Genomic DNA, 22,550 nt, shown 5'->3' on the forward strand with positions numbered 1-22,550 from the left:
AGTGAAAGGAAATGTGGAAGGCTCCAGCAATTGCCAGGACAAGTCTCTTTAAAGATCTGGCAAAAGGGGAAGCAATCAAAGCACTCCTAAAAGATCATAGCATAGAATCACAGATTGGTTTGGGTTGGAAGGGACCTTAAGGATCATCTAGTTCCAAATCCCTTGCCATGGGCAGGGACATCTTCCACTAGAACAGGCTGCTCAAAGCCACATCCAACCTGACCTCGAACACCTCCAGGTGTCCACAGACTCTCTGGGCAACCTGCTCCAGTACCTCATCACGCTTATATTAAAGAAGTTATTCCTAATGTCCAATCTAAACCTACACTTTTTCAATTTAAATCCACTCCCTTGTACTATAACTACATGTTCTTGTAAAACAACTCACTCCATCTTCTCTGTACATCCCCTTCAAGTACTGGAAGGGTGCTACAGGGTCTCCACTTTGCCTTCTCATGCCCAGGCTGAACAACCCCAGCTCTCTCAGCCTGTCTTCACAGCAGGTGTTTCAGCCCTCTGAGAATTTTCTTTGCTTCCTTTGGACATGCTCCAGTGGGTCCATGTCCTTCTTATGTTGGGGAGTACTTTTGTTGCATCCAGAACTGGATGAAGTACTCCAGGTGGGTATCTCATGGGAGTGGAGTGGAGGGGGACAATCTCTTCCCTTGACCTGCTGTTCACACTCCTTTTGATGCAGCCCAGGACACCATTGGCTTTCTGGTCTGCAAGTGCTCATTGCTGGCACATGTTGAACTTCTTATCCACCAGCACTCCCAAGTCCTTCTCCTCAGGGCTGGTCTTGATCCTTCTCTCCCCAGCCTGTATCTGTGCTTGTGATTGCTCTGACCCAGGTTCAGGATCTAAGTTTCTGGCCACAAAAGGCCAATAAATAGGCTGAAGTTTGCAAAAAAATCTCCAGAACACATCCAAATGATCTACTGTCTTTCTGTGAGTTTCTGTACATTATTTCCACTGAGATATTCCTTTTATAAGTTACATAATACGATGTTACATAAGTTACATTAATATGATTCTACTGACTATTTAAAATATGCATAATAGTAAAATAATTATTTTGCCCAAATCCTATGTTCTCAAAGCCTATTGCATATTGAAATTCAAGTACTGCCAACTCCTAACACCAGCTCTGCCTTTGAGAATATGTAATTCTTCTGGTTTTATTTATTCATGCTTGCACTGATATTGTTATCAGGAACTCTTCTCCCAGACTGATAATTTTTGGTTATATTCCCTAAACAACAAATCAAAAATTCAGGGTGTTTACTGGAGATTATGTGGAAAATATTATATACTGTATTTTTTTTTAAAAAAAAAGCTTCTGGTAAAAGATTATTTCTTGCAATTCTTATGCTGCCTTTTAAAACACAAACAATACACAGATGAAGATCATTTATACAGGACAGAAAAAAGTAGAACAAATGAGTACTTATCTTATTCCCCTACAGAACATGTGAAGCAATAAAATCACAAAACAACTGTTCCACATACTGCCAAAAATGATCAAAAAACCACTGCCACATAATACGTGTGCATACGACATGGGGACTCACAGAGAAAGGCCAAATTTTATGCTTTGGTCATGGTAGCAAAGACAAATCTTACTATTTGTCATGGAGTAATGGGAATCACTCAACCAGAGAATGAACAACAATGTTATCAAATAGATGCCATAGATTCCTCTTGACACAGAGACTCCTCATGCATTACTGAGTTAAGTCACACTCCACATTTCCTCTGCCTGCTGAAACTGTGGCCTGGGTGTTGTGTTAACACCACAGTGTCTTGGGTGTTCACATCAATCCCCCTTGATGTTAAATAAGAAAGAGCAATTCAAATTAGACAAATGGCCCAAATTCAAAACACCCACTATAAACTACTTTACACTATTTCAGAGTCCTACTATGCACAACAGTTTTTTCCCTGTATGTACAGAATTAAACTTCGAATTGAATACAAGAGCCGTATACCAACAAATTAAATGTTAGGCTTCACCACAATAAACAAATAAAGATGCCTAAAATACATTGAACACAAACATTTCCTTTGCATTTTTGATTAGCACAGCCCTACTCAACCCACACCCAACTGCCTTGGGATGACAGAGAGTATAATGATTTCTAGCGGCTAAATTTCTCTTTTGTCTTGAAGAATCAGTGACAGTACCAGGGAGAAAACCATCCCTATTTTCAGCTCTTTTAACACTTGATCTTTAATAATCCCACAATCCATTTTTTGTGAAGAACATGTTCCAAGAGGGAAGAAATCAGTTGATTCTGTTTTAGTTTACTTGTACACTTTCTATTTCCCATGTACATACAAACTTTACTTTTGATGCTCACAACCCTGTCCTTACCAAAGACTGAAGTTAATATCAATGGCAATGGTGGGGGATATTATTTGCTTTACTATTGGGTCCTACTACCAAGGACCTAGAGAAAGGAACCAAAGAGCTCTTCTCTACTGTAGGCACTAAGAGCAAAATAAAGGTAATTGTGTCAGAGATGAAAAAACCCCACGAAAACCAAAAAACAAACACAGAAACCCCTAAAAATCCCAACAAAAACCAAACAACCCAAAACACTAGTACAAAACAGTCTTCTCACTACTTCAAACGCACATTAAAAGCGTTTTAGTACTCAGTAATACCTATCTCTTCACTTCTCACTGAGTCTGATTAGGTTTACATTAGATTCCCTGTCTAGATTCCCAATGGTACACAGTTTTGTTTCCAAAAAAATTTGTATATTGAAGTGGAAAAGGACATTGACTTGTAAAATGCTGGGAAGTGCACACCAGGAGGATGCATTCATGGAGAGCTGAACAGCTGGCCAAGAGAATGAACACATTATCACAAGACCACTGGGAATTAGTGAGAGAACTAGAAAGCACAAGTACAGGAGGAAAATATTCTTGACTAGTTTTACATTGCATCTCATATATTTCAGACCAATAAAGCAAAACCTATAAAAATCTCAAGAGATTCCCTAGTTTGTTTAGGGGCTAAATCTATATTCTATAGACAGAAACCCATACTCTTCTAGCAGGGAATGTTTATCAAATTCACCTAAAAGGACACTGTGATGTACCGATCTATTTTAAAAATCTGTCTTCAGAAGATTATTTTTTTGGTAGTCATTATTCTCAAAGTCATGACAATTGTGTATCTTGCAACCACTTTGTTTGGAGTGGAGGACAGAGGTTGACAATTTCATATTGCAAGTCATGGGAATGTAAAATCATACCACTATGTCTTCCAGTTCATACTTCCTGTGCTGTACAGAATCTGCTACCCTCCAAGGTACAACTTTTTTTCCTAATATCTGAAAAATTTTTCCAGACTATTGATAATTCTAAAATACATTTTTTTCTTGGTGAATCAATGCATTAGATCTATCAAATCTGCCCTGCAGCACACTAAATCTCACCATCTCATTCACCTCTCATGCTTTATATCATATCATATCATTCAGCAAAGTCCCTTCAATAGAATGCTCCTGGTCCAAACTAAAACATGACAGTGCATAGGTACTTCAACCCACTACCACAAACCTAACTAAAACCTTCTCTTTCCCTGGGAACTGCAACTCACATTTTAAAGTTCAGTTGAATGCCGATAACATAAATTGTAATTTCCTCATTTTGGGATTGTAGGTGATTCAGCAGCAGCAGCAAGAAAATATAGAATGGCTTAAAACTTAGACCCGTTTGTTTTCTCAATTATATGCTTTTGCTGAAACAACAGTATCTTACCACATGCAGTCAAATAGAAAAGTTATATCTAAAAGATATCCAAAATGAATAGAATAAATTTAAAATAGAGATTTGAATTGCCAGATTAAAGGATTCAGTAAGACTTTTAGTTTTTAAAAAGTAATATCTCATACAATTTTGCTAGTTCAGAGACTCAGAATTATAAAAGCAAAAGCATCTTTTATAGGATGCCTGTTTAGGATTAAACACCTTCAGTCAAACACCCTGAACAGAATGGCAGGAAAACTAGATAAAGAAAAAAAGCCCTTCAATTATAATAAGAATAGTGGATTTTTTCAGCAAATCAGACCACTGAATTGAGAGGGAACTTTTGATAACTGCCTTGAACATCAAGCTTGCTAATCACACAAATATTATTTTGGTAAATGGGATCAAAAAATCCATCTAAGCATCAACTAAGTATCAGCCCCCATAGTTCTTGAGGATTCCTGATGTGCATTAAAAGCAAAAATAAAATGTATCCACTAAATACATGAGAGAAAGAAATCAATGCAGATGCAACAAACAAAAGTTAAGCTTGTGTACTCTGACATCTGTTCTTGAACTCTTTTCTCTTTTTCTGTCTCCCAGGAATTGTTTGCATTGGTTTCCAGCCTGTGTATTTATATGAATACTCAGAAATGATATTCAGATTTATAAACAGCTTACTTCATATTTTAAAGGACTAGAGTTACTTCAAGGATCAGTGGGGATTTTTTTGATGGTGGCACTTTTTTTTTCTGACCTTTTTCCCTCCTCTGCAGTTGCAGAAGAAAGGAAATACATCTGTACTCAAAGTCAATAAATTTCTCAAGTGACTACCTATTTTTTTAAAGTCAGTACTGTAATATTAATTAAAAGTGGAACTGTGCTTTAAAAACCTAATAAATTTTTCAGCTGCTAGGCCTTAAACTCCCCCAAGGATCATGTTTTAGCAACAGTGAGGTGACATTATTAGAGGTCACAATCAGAACTTAGAGTTTGATAGATGGTTTATTAATGGATGTGCCCCTCTTTAGAGAGCACAAACATTTCATAAGTTTTTACAACACTCCCTTAAAATGGAGGTCGGTGGAAACCATTGGGATGGAAAATCTGTTGCTATTTCAGTTGTGTATCTGGTAAGATGGAAAATTTTTCAAGTCTACACAGATGGTAAATAAATTTCTGCTACATGAGGCAGTTCCTGGAATAAAGAAATTTTCTCAAATAACAAGTGCCAATTTTTTTCAGCAAGACTTATTTTTAACTTTCCCAAGGACTTGTTGAGAGAACTGGAGAAGTGTCCTTTCACCTTCAGAATCCTGGTCTAACTCCAGAAATAGCTTCTGATGTTGTTCTCAGCGCAGATGAGTTTTCTTTACACTCAAAAAGACATTTCAAAGCAAAGATCAAAGTTCCACAATTATATGTTGCTGCTGGTAAACATTCCCTCTGAACAGAGTGGCTAAAAAGTAAGAAATTTCTATTTAAACCCCAATCACCGGTGACTAACAGGGCTGACATTTAAACTGTCATTATTATGCTTCATGAGACAATGCTGTTGACACAGGAAAGTTTATCCTCCATGAATTAAGCATAATAGAAAGGACTGAGAGAGAGGGAGAGAGCACAAGAGAGAGTGAGCAGAATCAGGGACAAAGTCACTGCAAAAATCTGCCACTAAGGAAGCAGCAATAACAGAACACAATTTAGGCAACTGAATGAATGCTGGACAAGAGGGCTAGGAACCACAACTAGTTCTCCAGAACTAGTGCTTGAGAGTGTTTGGGACCACTCTCCCCTCATACCAAAGTGGAGCAGAGTTGTGGAAGTCATTCACCCCATATTCCCTTCCTAATCTTTGTGTGTGACTACAGAGCTCAGCTTGGCTGCTGCCTTGAAATCAAACCCTGTGAAATGATGACACTTGCAAGGTATAAAATACACATTATTTTCATGTCACCAAGTAATCTTTCCCTTATATGCACATAAGCTCTAAATGGCTAAAATTCTCAATATTGCACTCAGCTTTGTACATTAAGCGTGGGAAAAGAAAACCAAAACAAACCGAATAACAAAGCATTTGTGAAAATTCAAGAGTAGAGGGCAGAATCAATGTTCTTAACACCCTGACTAGAACACTCTGGGATGAAAAAGGATTTTTTTGTGTCTGAGAGATAGTATGGATTGCCTAGTGGGAAAAAAAAAATGGACATTCTAAACTAAGGCTACTTTTACTATTCCCAAGAGAGCAAAATTCAGGAATATATCTGTATTTCTTCTGAATCTGATTAAAGCTGGTTTCCCCACTGTCACAACTATTCATGGGCTTCAGTTTGCAAAAGCACAATCCATTGATTTAAAACATATCTTGCAAAAGAAGTTACAGTAAAATTAAAACACTTTTCTAAAAGCTTAATAAAATGTTTGTGAAATGTGAGAAATTATGAGTCCTGCAGAAGATTCACCCACAAGAATATTAACAAAGATACTAATATAGAAGAACTTCTCACCAAATTATCTTTGATACTAGTAATATTGAAAAAGACCTGGGAATAAAGTGAGAGCAGTCCACTGGGAGCTGTTTTCAGGAGCTGAGAAAGCTTTGTGCAGTTAAGGGTTGAATTATCACTTTACATAGAAAGTCAATTGTTTCTCACATCTTTATTTTCTAGTCTTATCCCACCTCTAAGATAGTGGGAAAAAAACCAGATCTTGAGAGACTATCTGCTCTTATTTACTCTCTGGCTATTTTGCTTCCTATAAAAAGCCTAAACAGTACAGTGCTCATTTACCACTTGATCATCTTGTCATCACCTACCAAGCAGTAGAATATTTGTAAAGAGGTGAGTTGAACATGCTGGAACAAATTCCGTAGATGCATTGAGGTGTAATATGCACATACAATCACTACTAAATCTGTGTGAGATAAATAAAATTTAGCATTTATCAGAAGAAAAGTGTTTTCAGGGAAACTGGATGTAGGAAAGTAGTTTGATTTAGATTACCAAAGTTTGGCGTCTGGCTGCGTTTTTTCATTTTCAGTGTACGGAAGGTGTCAGCTTTTAAAATATTTTGAAGCTAAAATTACATGCAACATGTGCTTTAACACTGCTGAATTTTTTCATGCCTTCATATTAAACAGCCATGAATCACATATCAGAGATTAGTACTGCGTGCAAACCATCTAGCAATTTTTTTTAAGAAGGTTAAGGATACCATCCAAGAGATTAAAACACCTAGTGCAAGAATATAATCAGCTCCTTAAAGTTTTTTGGTTTTTTTGGGGTAGATGAGATAATACATTATCAAAATATTCAGGATATTCAAATAGAAACCTTTGTTTAATTGCATGTGTTGTGCGAGAAAAGGGTTTAGGAAGGACACAACTTACAGAAAAGGATAAATAGACTTATATTTACGATAAATACTTATTGCATTTGATATTCTAAGTCTTATATAATGTGAGGCTGCAATGGGAGTGCAAAACTTCATAGATGAAAATTGTTGTAATATTGAAGGACATCTTCATATTACAGTGAGCTAATTTCTCATTAGCGTTGTGTGCATTAACCAAGTTCTTATGTTCCACTGTTGTAAAAGCTTTAGACATCAGCTGTGACAGGGTCATGAAAAGCACAGAGGATCTGGTATACATTTGCCATACATTTACCTCAGCACACACAGATGCTCACACATGTATTGCTGCCTAGATTTTTTTCAAAGGAGGAAGAATATCCCTCTAGATTTGAATCCATAACCATTTTTGGCCATATCCTCTGGAGCATGGAATAGCTTTTGGCAGCAGAAGCAGTATTGTTTCATTTTGTAAAGACATACTCAATATACCATGTGTATTTTCTGTGGCATAAACCTCCTTGCCTTTGCAAACCTCTTTTGTCACCTTTAAAAGAGAGCAGTAAAAGGAGATAAGCACGAGCAACACATTTTAGGCATTTCAAACATTATGATGAGAAGCGAAAAAAAAAAAAAAACAAAACCAAAACCAAAACCAAAAAAAACCAAAAAACCCAAAACCAAAACAACAAAACCGAAAAAACTCTAACCAAAATAAAACACCAAGAAAAAAATCCCACAATAAACTTTGCAGATGGCTCCCACCTTCCTGCAGTTGAGCTCACAAGAGTGGTTCTCTGTTTGAGACTTTGCTGTAAAGCCTCATCTCCCAGAGCTGCCCAGGGTAGGCTGTTCTCTGTCTCCTTTGACACAGCAAATTAAAACCTCTTACTTTTAGCACAGGTCATGTCTGTAGTAGACAGTTGTGCTTAAAAAAGCTGTTCTGTCATAGCTATGGCATCAAAAGATCTAACAATATAGGCAGCAGTGCTCTAATACTGTCCTTTCTGATTACTACTGTAAGTACTGTTTTAGGATGGAAGGTGTGCCTCTTGGATCTCTCTGTTTTCACTTGAAGGTTAATTCAAAGTGAACACTATGCTTGTGAAAGTGCCAGAGGAGCAGCTCTAGGAAGAAAATTACTGTTTAATTATTTTTTATTTAACCAACAGAAATTGTGTTGTGGACAGTGATGTCATGTAATCCAGCATGTTTTGTCCAAGTGTCTTAACTCCACTTCCTGTTTGCTAAAGATTTTACGTACTATTCATTCCTTCCAAAACTGCTTCCCACAAAAGTTTGATGTTAATTAAAAATCTGGTGTCATTTTAGCAAGTGGTCATTGGCCCATTTTACATGACTTACCACTAACAATTTATAGAGTGCACAGAATAAATAATTGGCCAGTAAGGTGTTTTTAAAGATTCATTTTAAAAGCAAAACAAAAAATGTTTTAGAAGTTTTCTTCCAGTCAGTATTGCAGAACTGGACAAAATTAGAAAACTCTGAGCGGACACTGCATGAAACTGAAAGACCAGTCCCAAGAAGCATGTAGATGATTTTGGTAGATGATTTTTGAAGCAGCAGTGTGCGACTACAAACTGCTTATAAATACAAATACTTTCATGACCATTTTAGGTAGCTCAGCTCCAAGCATATTTCGATGTGCAACAGTCTCTTGGTTTGCAGTCTAGACAACACTGTCAACCTTGAAAATTTATTGCTGAACACTGTCACAAAAATGTGCCAAAGTAAAATTTGCATAAAGGTTATACTGTAATGGCCTGGCAATCATCCCATCCTGTTCTGAACTTGTTTTAAATACTTTTCACATTGTTTGAAATACATCATACTTCAGTCCAAACATAAAGGAAGTCTGTGGGAAAGCATTCTTTAGCTTCCCAGATGGAGATAATATTTATGATACATACTTTTGTGAAAGTAATAGAGAAAATTCGTGGTCATGTAACCACAATAATAGGAGTGCTTTATGACCACCACTTTCTACTAATTACCATGGAAAATACATATAATTTAAAAAAATGTAAATCAAACTGTTTCAGTGCATTTATATTTTTGAACCACATTTCCATTATTAAATGGTAAATTTAGAAAGCAAGATTTCCGTGCAGAAAAGAGAAACAAATACTCATGACAGCCAAGAAGATTTCTTTTTTTTTTTTCAAAGAAATCATACTATTTTTTTTTTGCTTCACTTGCATCTCTTGCCAGATTCTTCTCAATGCCTTCAAAACCATGACTGTTTAATAGCAATGTGCAAATGCAGCAAATTCCTTGTGGTGAAGTAACTGGATTTCAGTAATAATTGCCCACTGTACTAATACTAGAGACTGGTGCTCTGAGTTGTGGGCAGGAGTTAACCTTTCAAAAAGCTGTTATGGCTTAAGGTGCTCATATTCACATTATGAATTTGGATAAACAGATCTATGTTCTTCTCTAAAACCTTTAGGAAGTTTGAGAATCTTTTAAAAAACCTGTATAAAATTTTAAGAGATGGAGAAATGGAACAAAACCAAATCCAAATCTCACAGCTGATAAAATAGATTTCCACTGTTTGAAAGACTATCTTTAAAAAGAGATTATCATATTTCCAATATTTGTATTTGCCATTATCCTTTATAAAAGAAAAGAAAATTATGTCCTAGATGCCCAGATTATATTATTTATCTCTGTATATGAAAATGAAGCTACTGTGGCATAAGTGCAGGTTTGAATTGTATAGGAAATATAGTTAAAGTATTATATGCTTTGAAAGTAATTTTACTATGATAATACCTCTGTAGTAACTAGCTTCTGTTGTCTCTAAAGCTAATAAGTATTAGAACACCCAAGTTCAGCATGGCATTTAAGCACAATCTAAGAACACAATAGTTCCACTGACATCCATTAATTCAATGTACAGATCTAAGCAGCTAAGAGTTGGTCTTCCATAACCACAAAGAAGCACAGAAACCTTGGTCTTCTATCAGCCATCCAAACAACATTCATGACTGACCACACTTGCAGAATTTCCAATGATCATTATAATTTTAGAGGACAGATTTCTTCCCTGGTTATTGGATTTCTCCACTAACATATTTGCAAGATGACCATCTTTTGAAATACTCAAAGGGAAAAACTGTGAGAAATGACTGCATTTAGCATATTTTGCAAAGCAATAATTAATGATAATTGACTCAGAAAATCACCAACTTTTAAAGCTGTCATCTTCCTCTGACTGACACGTTTGCAGACTGTGTCTCAGACAAAGGTAAATTTAATTCCCTGTTATAAAATCAGAATACAACAAAATGCATGTTTCCATTTTTAATTAAGATTTCCTGCATATTCCTATTGTTTTTATCTTCGATGTTTTTTTCTGTGTTGATCTGTTGATCTGTTGCTGTGCAACCCTAACAAGCCTACATCCTAATACTTATGTAGCAATAGTTTAGGCTGGATCCTTATGAAACCAGCTTCTATAAAATAGAAATACCAAAACCACTGTAAGAATCTTTAAACTACATTTTTTAAAAAGTGAAAAAAAGAATGAAAATTGAATTATCATAACTTTAAAGGGAGAGAATAGAGGCAAAGGAAGATTAAGACTTCAGAAAGACATAGTGGTGGTGGGGATGGAAACTCTGGTATACAAAAATCAATGAAATAAGAAAATCACCTACAATGTTTGATATTATTGTTCACAATAAGATATATTACTTTTAAGTGCTCAGCTGAGAAGGATCATGCAATAAAAATAGAAGAGATGGCACAGAAAGAGTTGCAAAGGAACAATTTTAGTAAAACAAGTACCTCATATGTTTTTATTTTTTTGTGAATCTTTCCTACTATCTGTCCCACATATCTTAGTTTGAGCCAGCAAGCAAAACTATGTAAGTTTTCTGTGAAATTAATTTATGGTGGTACAAATATAAGGTCCTGGAATAGCCTATGTCCCAAAAATAACAGTCTTAGTGTTGTGAAACAAAATGCAATTCTTATCATCATGGGAGAGTCAACCTTTACATCTCATTCACAATACTCAGAAGCAAATATGGATGGAAAAGGCTGAATTCAGGTAAGTAATTTTTGTGCTTTTTTTACATTAGTATAATTATAATTGTTGAAATAAATAAATAAATAAATTTTTTTACAACAGTACAGGAAATGTAATACCCTGATTTAAAAACTCATGGTTTTCTTGTGGGGAAAAAGCCCTGTTCCAAAGACATGCGTAATTCCAGGTAACCTTCTACCCAGGTTTCTTTTGACATTTACTGCCAGTCTTCTGTTAATCTCACTCTTAAATTAAGTTCATCTTACTGACACTGGCAGTTGCCATTATGCTGACATTAGCTGTGTCCTTAAGCATCCTTTGCAAACCACACAGTATTTGATCTAGAAATCTGGATTAAAGTAGTAGCAATAATAACAAGCATTAGGAATAACTCTGACTCTTACATTCTTTGGCCTTGCAGGAATGACTTCGAGATTTCATCACCTATTTGAAACTGGAAATCTTCTAAGTAGACCGCCATGAGGAACTACATTGTCCTACTGGAGAGACAAGAACAGTCACAGTTGCTTCTGTGGCTGTTCTCTTCCCATTGAATGACTTCTAGGGATAAAATCTAAGAGGAGGGGGTGGTGGAAGAACAGTGAAATTTATGGAACAAGGCAAAATTTATTTTGTAAGAGAAGTTTAGTAATGTTTCACTTTTTTTAAAACTTCATGGATTTTTATTCAAATTATTTAGAGCCACACTTTACAATGCTGATTTTCTACTCCTTTACTGATTCACCATTTAAAAGAGTTGTCTGAGTCTTGTTTTAAAAATTGCATTTACAAAATGCTGATTATCACTGGCTGCAACTGTACAGCTGTAATTGTGTTTGAAAAGTGAGTGGGGAGAACTTACTGAGAAACTATGCCTCAACTCACCTTTTTATGCTGGTGCTGAATAAAGTAGTTCCTTTTTGTGTTGAAAAAGAACTGAAATTAATTTGTTAGAGTTCTGCTGCATTTGTGAACCTTCTCTATATGCCCCAGCAGGAATTTTCCTCTCTTTGGCTAAGCTTGATGACATGAGCAACTTGGAGAAAACATAAAATGGAGCACATGTAAAAATTTGATACATTCTGTATGAGATAAGGGCCATATTCTTCCATTTACAAATCAGGGCATAATAATTAAATAGTCTCCTTTTGTTGGCATTCCCTCAATAGCTGGTGCTCTTCTAATTTTGTATAACACTGCTCACTAAAAGATCTGTTGCTTTTTACACATGAACATACATATAAGCTGTTTTGATACCCCATGCACTAGAGTTTTCTCTTTAGTTCCAAAGATTATTCCACATACAATTCTGTGAAGTGACTATTTTAAAATCTAAATTTATTTAACCCAGGAACACATACAGAAGGGTCTAGCTGGTTTATCCACATATATTTCATCCATTTATGTTTCTGCTACTCTGAACCATTAATAACCATAAACTTCATGTTGTGGATGAACAGAATTGATTATCAAAGCAGGAAAAACAGGAAAGCTTGGTTATTTTGTAACTTTCAATTAGACCTAATATCATTAACTTCTCACAATTAGATTCAGGTCCTCTCTGTTTCCGAGCCTTAGGAAGTCTTTCTGAGGAAGCGAAGGAAAAGAGGGTGCTGTGCTTCGTCCATTTGAACCCTGGTGACTTGAGGGAGCAAAGAATGCTGCAACAGCTGGACATGTTTGTAAAAAGCATCTTCAGTGTCAGTACATCCATCATGACCAAAGCAATTTACTGCAATGGAGTTAGTGCTGGTCAAAGATGCTAAACTTTAAGCCCTTAAGCCCTCAAACCTGCATCTGTCTGCAGAGCAAGCATATCAGATCCACACTGTCTCTCACCTCAGCTCTGGTTTGAAGACAGCCGATCTAAAGATAAGAGGGAAGGTCATGCTCTATTGCCACAATTAAAAACAGTTTAAAATATGTTAACAAGGAACAGATTTGCAAAAGAATTTAGTACCAGCAAGAGCAGAAGTCTACTCAAAGGTCCTAAGTTTTAACTGTCATGAAAATGCCTGAAGACCAGCACTTTTCTATGATCACCCAAGGTGCTACCTCAAGATTTGGATGCCCAGTGCCTTTACCAATTAATTTTCATGTGCATTTTCCCATATTCTGACCTTTATGGGCATATGATTATGTACAGCTATAATTGACACTGAGCATTAATCAGACAGTGGTGTGCTTTAGGCCTGAACTGCACTGTTTGAACTGCTGACCTTGAGAGAAAAGGCTTTATATACCATTCCCAATCCCTTAAGTCTTCCTGTCACTGCAAAGCAAATACTTGGCTTTTATGGATGGATTCAGTTTCAAGTCTGCAGTTTTTCTAATGTTTTCTAAAAATTACAGAAGTGGCTTTCAGGGGACGTTTGTAAACATAGGCACATTTATCATTGCACACTATTACCAACACAGACAGGCTTTTGGAAAATAGTGTACTGTTAGATATGAGTGAGAAAAACCCTTATGCATGAATGTTGTTTGTAGAAGTGTCCTGTGAACTTAGGGATAAATAATACCACAAACAATAGCAGATCATATCTTTTCCCTTTTGCCATTCATGTTACAGTGCTTGGCAAAGATTTCTTCAACCAAAGTAGAATGAAGTCTCCTTAAGATTAACAGATTCCATCGCCTTTTAAATTACACACAATTTTGCAGTTTTTGCAACCATTTTGCTCCTTTTTATGCTCATCTCCTTCCTTAGCTTTTCTCACTATTAGTCTCAGTGGAATTTTTATAATCTGTCCTTTAAAGGCACAAACACAAATTATACATTACATTCTCAAATATTTTTCTCATGAGAGTACATTTAAAAGATGAGTATGTGACCTCAAACAAGATCCAAGGAGAGACATGAAAATCAAAGCTATTAAAAACTATAGCATGCTGCATCTCACTAATGATATGAAATGTACACATCAATATCAATAACTACTTTAAAAGAAAATTTTATCCAAAGTAAAACAGATGAGAAATGGTTATAATAGTCAATTAATTCTCAACTACAATCTCAATTTGGTTAATTTTCTTTTTTATAAACTTGAACCATTTTCATTAGCATTTCTGGTACTGCAGTCATATTTTTGCTTCTTATTTGTAACTCTGAGATATTCTTACTGTGAGATATTTAAATGGTTTCCACATTATCTGTGATTGCATGAAAGAAGACTAGCTTTGACAGCTTCTGAAACCTTTGGCAAAACTTTCTTACATCTTCTCACCATGTTAATCTAGTGTTACTATTAACAAAGGGTCTACACAAAGAAGCAATGGCCAGAAGCTCAGGATGCTGAGTGGGCATAGAGTACTTTAGATATGTGAATTTATGCTTTAGTGAAACAGCTACTGAGGCACTGTAGCTGACAGACAAAACCCGTACAATTAAAAGAAACCAGATGTACAAAAAAACCCAGGCAAAAGAAGCTGGATGATGTCAAATAAAAAAAGGCTGAGAGAAGTAAACAATTACAAATTGGTTATTAGCTAGAATAAGCAGCACAACTGGGAAAGCCAGACTTTTAAGATGAATTCCATAGTGCCACAATCAACACATCTCCTCCCAATAAAACCAATGGGAGTTTTATTGCCAAGGAATCTCTCCATTAAAATTTGTAATGATACCCTTCCTTACTCGGTGAAGACAGTGAAACTCTCTGGTTGCTTTACAATTAAAAATATTGTTTCAGACTCAGCAATACGTGTTATTGCAAGAACACATGCTCATGGGGCTGAGCTAAAGACCAAAGAACTACTGCAGAATATTTCCAATATTTTCCTCTTTTTTCCCCTCTTTTAAAATTTGTAGGACTTTTTCTTTGTACTCTCTTTTTCAATAAGGCTTCCAAACCCCTGGACACAATCTGTTTTCCTAAGAGGAATCAGATAATGACAGCAGCAGAAAACCAAAAATAAAACCAATGAAGAAGACGTACTCATTTATCCTTGATCAGCACATATGAAATATATAAAATACCATATATAAAGTGAATATCAAGTACAATCCAAATTCATAGCTCAGCCATTTCCAGAGCTTAAAAAAGCCTCCTAAAATTTAGTTGTTGTATAGACATATTTGTCTTGAAATTGTTTGAACCTGATAAAGTAATGAAACTATCGCTTTTTCTCTCCAGTGAATTAGGCACAGTATCACCATCATCAGAAATTGGGGGGAAAATATTTGAAAAAACTCTGCAGTCTACCAGCATCCTACCTTTCTTTTGCGCAGTTTCACTTGATTGTCTGAATATTCGTGTGTGGTCAAATGATTCCTTGCATGTAAACACCGAATGTCTTCTGCTGAACTGACATTTGAAAGGCATTTGTTTTCAGGGGCCACTTGAGGTTCTATGAAACCACTTTCATCCAGACCATTTTCCACTGCTGGGATACAAGAGCAAGGAGGAGATTGCATAAGGCTGTTGCTGGGTTGCACTGCTGAACAGAGCTGTCCATCACTACTGGTGTATGATTCAGAAGAAATCCCACTCTCTACCACATTGCACTCCGACTTTCCAAGCCCATCTTTGAAAGCATCAGATTTCCGGCGTTGTTGTGCAATTACAGCAGTATGAAGCAGCTGCTTCCCAGACATAATAGCTTCTTTCACATTTGGAGAATTGATACAATTTTCCTTGTCTACATCTAGTACTTCATTTAAGACTTCATAATTGCAAAGCTCCAGGCTTTGGCCAATACTGCCACAAACATCTTTCCTCTCCTCATTAGGACCTGTGTCACAGCCAGGTTCCTCTCTTACATCTCCACTGAGTCCAGATGTTTCAGCTGCCTTGTTACCCTCTGTTATTGGTACCATCTGTGCTAAGGAGCCCGCTCCATTTATGTTGTGCCCTTCATCTTTGGGTTCACTTCCTACAGCAGTGATGTGGTAATTAACACTATCCAGGTTGAGTGCAGAATAGTCATCATCATCATCAGACACATGGACTAGAGTTTCTGTGCTGGCCTCCAGAAAATGTTCCTTGTCCTCATGGTTATCATTTTCATCCACCTCCTTTGAAATATTTCCCAGCTGTTTTTCAGGGAAGCCAGTCACCTCTCCACTATAGCAGCACTCTGAAAATGAAGCACATTTTTCTTTCCGGTCCACACTCGAAACCTCATCTTTTTCCATACTTGTCTGCAGGTTATCAGCTACAAGTCCGTGACGACATGCTGTATTATACTCCACGGGCTCCAAAGCCAATCCCATCCACTGGGTCACATGCTCTTCCCAGCTTTTCTTTCTGATTGCTAGAGACATGTCATAACAGTTCAGCAGCAGACTGCAACGTACCTTCTGCAGAGGACCAGAGGAGATGTCATGGCTGCTGTGCACTGCTCCAGAGGGAGAGAAGGTTTCATCATTTTAACATCTGCAAGAAATAAAAAAAGACTGCGTTATTGAATCAACTCCAAATAAAAAAAAAAGGGAAGGAACAGTTTAAACAAAAGTGCAAAACAAGATAAGACTGTGGGACCAGAAGGACAGGAATTTAAAAGACTGTTGTTTAAAGTTTTAATACTTTTCATACAAAACTTGATGGCATTCATAATTCAGTATAACATTTTTTTCTGATTACTTTCCAATATCAAGTAAACAAAAATGGTATAAACAGGCACATGGACAAGCAAGAAGCACCAGAGCCAAAATTTTACAAGCTCCTCTTAACTGTGTCTCTCATAAGATAATAATTTCAATGGGTATAAATGACATTATATCTTACAGTTGCTTTGCGTACAGAGTAACTTTATTTCTTCCGCATCCAGAGATACCTGTGGAGTGCAGAATTCTGGCTGCTTCACAAAGAGGTAGAGAACAACTGAGGGTTTTTCAAAATTTATCAAATGTATAAACTATTTATTTTCTGAGTATCTTTGGCCCATTCAGTGGCTCTTATTTTTATTGTTACTATTCATTCTCTTCAGGCCAAGCTGTAATTACAAGGGTTACATGAAACTGCAGAGTAAATAATTTATTGGGTAGTAATAAAAAGAAAATAAATCATATAATCATAGATAAGCTTGGGTTTGAATGGGCCTTTAAAGGGCATGTAGTCTTACCCTTTAAATTGCTACTAATAACACTTGGAAAACTACTTTAAGTTTTTGAAGTATTTTCTGATTCAAATACATTATAAAGCCTGAAGCCTGTCACACTCCCCCCCCTGCCTTGCTGAATATATTTATGATCTTCTAGTGTAAGGTATGGAGAAAACTGTTGTTTAGGACAAGGCTCCCCAGAAGGGTAGATTGTGAGCCAACATGGTTGGCTGTAGCTTTTCTGCTTACCTGGACTGCCTGGCCCTGCCAGAGGTCACTGTTGCTGCTTGGGTTTCTATGTGGGGAATTTTTACTAACAGCTGCATTAAACATTTTGTATGATGGTATTTGAGATACATTAATCTTGTGTCATTGCATGTGCATATTTGCACAAAGAAAATATCTCATATTAATTTATGAATTATAAAATAAAATTAACATGTTTGTTAACATGTTTGTTGTCAAAGAAGAAAACAAAACTTCTGGCTCATGAAATGTTAGAAGTTCAAGGAGCAGACACTTCTACTTTTCACTCCCTACACAAGAACTGTCAGCACTTAGCATGGATCTGGTTATTGATTTCAGCAATAAAGAAGATTAAGTAGTGAGTTTGTTCTGGGTCATTTCAGACCACTAAGACAAATTCTGATTGCCCACCAGGCCACAAAGCTGTATTGACAAATCACATGCCTGTAAGTATAAAAGTATTTATCTTGAAAAAAATGTAGAATTTTGCCTGAGCAACTGAACCTCCATAAATTATTTCTTGACAAACTGACTTTCAGGATAGACTTGTACAGAGTCCTAGATCTTTAACCTTCTTTTAGGAATGGCAAGCTTCATTTCACATTCACATTTTCCACCTCTGTGGAGACTCTGCTTTAAAAGAACATATATTCATAGAGTATATGAAATTACATGCACAAGTCATTAGCATGTGGGAGGCTGAGCAAAATGGAAAATAACACACAGAGCCAGGCCAAAAAATTATCTGCTTTCAGAGGCAAATTTTAGTAGTAAAAAGTTAATATATTTTTATAATTATCTTTTCTTTCTTGGTCAAATATGAGATGAACCCTAAATATTAAAATCTAAAGTCAAATTATTGTGGAAATTTACAGCACATTCTTATTCTGATTTCATCTTTATTTTTAACTGTGCATGGTCCAAAATTACCAGAGTGAGAAATCAATAGTGATAATACTTCTAACTGCAGTTGCACCTTTTCCTGATGGACATTAAAGCACTTTGATTAAGTTAATTTTATAGCTACCACTGTGTTTTGTTTTGATCTTTGAAAAGAGGCAGGTTTACTAGAAAGGGCTCAATGATTTCTACTGTTCTCCATGAGCAATGTTTGGAGTTGCACATGGGTGTAACTCATTTCAATTTCCCTTCCTTTCCATACTAGAACACTACCCTCATCTACTGTAAAGAAAAATTAAACAGGGCGGTTACAGCCATATAAAGAAATTTCTGACAATAATCAATAAAGATACTAGAAATATTGAGGGTAAAAATCTAAAAAATGCAACTTTCTAATGACATACATGCATCCACCTACCCAATATTAGGCCACCCCTAATGTGCAGAAGGCAGGCTCTCAGAGTTAGTGGGTATGTGTTAATCTTGCTGCTGCTACATGGTGTTACAGAAATGGGAGAACAGATCTGTTACTGTTTTTCATTTTTTGGATGTGGGGAGTTATATTTCATGGGGGATGAAAAGAAAATTACTTTAGGAACCTTTGTGTTTTACTTGCATTATCACTAGTTCTGGCTGCCTCATAGACTGCAGAAAAATTATTAAACAGAGAAATACAATATAATTTGCTTGAAATGTGAGACAAATAAATATATGACATGGACGTGTTTATTGTTCTCTAACAAATGAGCACACGTTAGCAATTAATGTGAAAATCTACAGTACATATGCCAAGTCTCCAGGCAGCTGCACCTGCAGTCCCTGAAATCCCCTCATTCCCATGGCATATGAAGGAGCTCAGAGTTTGGGGACAGCTTACTTTTCTTCAGCTCTCTCTCCCCTCCTCAAAGACTGCATTAAACAATTCAGCTTAGAAATTATTTTCCTGCTCTAATTGCTTGACCCTTAAGGGCCGACAAGAAACTTTCTTTCTTTACCACCTATTTATTCAGGACAATTATTTCCTTTCACTCATATGCAAGCACTTGGAGGTGCCTTGGAGGGTTCACTGCTCCTGACATGTGAAAGAGGTTCTCCGTTAGAGAACAAAGTGCACTGCCACTTTGCAGAAGAAAGTGTTCCTGCCTTGATCACTGCTTTTCTGCTCTTGCTGCTCTTTTTTTTTTCTTGACATGCAACATCTTTTACGCTCTGAGAAATGCCCCTCTCAAGTCCATTTGTACTTTTGGCCAAGGGAAGAAGCATCCCCGTTTATCACTTTCTATTCTTGCCATGTCACAACTAGGAACCTTTATATCTGATTTCTGCAGAACTTAAGACTGTCAGATGAACATTAGCAGTCTGCTGAAATGTTTGGCAGAGCGAAGAGACCTTTTCTTCTGAGCAAAACATCTATCAATATAATACTGTCCATTCAGCTGTTGCTATAATTCAGATTTATATTTTGCTTTACTTTTCAATAACACAGTTTCTTATTGCTTAGTCCTACTAGTTTTCTGAAGAATAAAAGTTTGAAACAAAAATACAAAGGATTAAACATCTTCTGGGCAAAATTTCTTGTTCCTGGGTTTGGATCAAGGAATATTGGCAACATTGAGCCAATAGGTAATTCTTGACCTAAAGAAGGTGAAACTGAGCAGTGGATCATCATTCTGCAGCAGAAACCTATTCAAGAACCCTCTATGATGCTTCACATTGTTTACTAGATGTTAATTTAGATGAATTTTGTAACAATTTAGTGCCTATCTCCTTTCACTGTAAAATATAATGTTAATGAACAATAGGGCAAAACTTTAAGTTAGTTTATTTTTGGAAATTTTGCATCTAGTTTCACAGAACTAAGTGACTTTACAACTGATAAAGCACAAAATTATGATGAACTGCTAATTATAATTAGACTGTCTAACATTTTCCTTCAATCAGGATTCCTGTGATTTTTTTCAGAAATGCTCACATTAAACTGCTTGCAGCAGGTTTTCAAAATTCAGATGGAGAATTGTCTTTTATCTCACGAAATTCCATTCAGATTTGGTTGTGCTACACATTTTTCAAGATGCATTTTACCTTCTGTTTCTTCCCTCCTCAAGGAAAAATGACACTTTACAAGAACACAAACCCAGTGCTAGGACTGATGCCTGCGAAAGCTGCAGCAGGAAGAACTAATCCTTGGAGCTAGAGGGAGAACAGAAAGGGAAGGAAGGACATTTATTTGAATATCTGGAACCGTGGCTGCCCAGACAAGTCAGAGCAGCTTTCCTTCTGGGGCTTAGGACAGGACACGTAAACATCCAAGTTACAGGAATACGAGGGCAGAAGCACACAGCCAGGGCTCTCTGGTCCCACATCTTGGCCCTCAGACTTCCAGGACATGGGAGTGGATCCCTGTTTTTCCCAGAGTGGGAGAAAGACATAAGGACAGAAACATGGGGCTATGCAGCAATAGCTGCTGCACACAAGCTGAGGCTTGATCCCTAAGCCCTTAGGAGGGAAGGACTATGGCAAAAGCAGGCCTAAGTAAGACACTGCTGTGCAGGACATTTGGTGGCATCCCTGTATGGCCAAAGGAAACACTGCCACTGACCCAGGTGTGACATCCCTGCTGCCTCCACCAATTCCTCCACTCTGACAATTCATTGCACCATATGAGACCTCCACCTTGCAATAAACAGAAAAGCTTTGGAAGGAAGAAAGTTGCAGGGAACGCATGAAAGCTTACAAAGTCTGTGGCAGGAAAGTTTATGAGAGGGCAACCCAGGCAGTACAGCCCCACCATTATGTCAGTGGAATTAAATTTTTGCTAATGTTTTACATGGGATGCAAATATTTTCTTAAAAAAAAAAAAAAGCCAAAGCATTAGCTTATGAACGTAAACAAAGATGAAAGACTGTTTCATCACATTTTTTACATAGCAGGAGTATGTAAGCAATGGAGATCAAGCTGAAATATTTATTTTGTTACCATTATTTTATCTTCATTGGTCTGTGACCCCAGTCAGCAAACTTTGTTTAAGGAAGTCTAAGTGAGCAGGGTCTGTTTCCTATAAACCCATTTCACATCTCCTAGTCTGGCTTGCATACAGTTCTTTCAGTAACTCCATACCAATCTCTGACACAGAATGTTGTTTACAAATAATTTGAGATAAAACATAAGCCTCTAGGTTTTCACTCAGCTATTTATTTTAAAGGATCTCCTGCTTTTAAAATGCAATCCTTCATTTTCCTGGACATAGAACACCTTTTGACTTTTTAGTGAAGTGGAGGGTCACCTTGTCTGCAGTTTCTATGTCAGCAGCATTTGTAGTGCAGGGTTTTAGACCATGCTAAACCCTGCTGTCGTAGAGTAGAAATATGAGTATTGTTTGTTGTGGGGGTATTAACCTAATGATAAGATGCATTTTTTTCTGATCTCTTTAATATATAAAATCAAATGCTAAAACCAGTTTGAACTTACAATTGCTTAAAAATATTTACAACTTTACTCTAAAAATCAGAAAAAGCATAGTACTCTTAATACAAGTATGTCTTCAGAATGAAAAAATAAAACAATTTAGATCTTTTATATAACTTTTAATGCTCAGGTTTACATGTGATGTACTTATAAATGTGAACAGAGACTATTAAACATAGATGTTGCTGATTTTTGTACAGATAAACGTGTCCCAGTAGTGTCCTTTAACGGGATACCTGTCCTTTTCTTTGATGAGATCTTACAGTTGGTTTCCAGCCATGAATCAATGGACAGAAGTAGAGTCAAACAGCACTAAGTCCAACATACAAACATTCCCTCCAGCATATCCTACCATACAGGATTTTAAAATTGCTGCCCAGCTATAGATCAAACAGCATACAGCTGCTGACACTTCCCTGATAAGTTTGAGGAACTGACTCTGTTTCAAGCGTCTGTTAGGAGAGATTCCAAGAAAATAAAGTGATCAGGAAGCAAAAATTAGAATTGCATAACAATACTCAAATATCATTGAACCTGTAAGTCTGAGATGTATCCAAGTAACCCTCTTTTCACTAAGGAACAGAAGGGGAGACACATGCAGAGAGAGAAAATCTGGGGAACTGCAAGAGGGACATTCTTCCAAGCTAATGGCAAGTCAGAGAGGAGTTTTGCTTGAGAGAGAGCCACAGAGGCAGAAAGGATCCCGAGCAGGGACTGGGAAGTACAG

The 22,550-nt window shown here is 36.7% G+C and overlaps 1 protein-coding gene across 1 annotated transcript in view; it reads right to left on the minus strand.

Moving 5' to 3' along the window:
• The window catches only part of DLC1 (DLC1 Rho GTPase activating protein), a 200,499-nt gene extending 184,066 nt beyond the window's left edge, over window positions 1-16,433 (minus strand). The window contains exon 1 of the mRNA XM_062492811.1: window positions 15,384-16,433. Coding sequence (XP_062348795.1) covers window positions 15,384-16,433 — 1,050 coding nt within the window. The remainder of the gene's footprint in view (window positions 1-15,383) is intronic.
• Window positions 16,434-22,550: the final 6,117 nt, after the last annotated feature.

Source organism: Cinclus cinclus, chromosome 5, assembly GCF_963662255.1.
Source record: "Cinclus cinclus chromosome 5, bCinCin1.1, whole genome shotgun sequence".
Taxonomy (NCBI): Eukaryota; Metazoa; Chordata; class Aves; order Passeriformes; family Cinclidae; genus Cinclus; species Cinclus cinclus.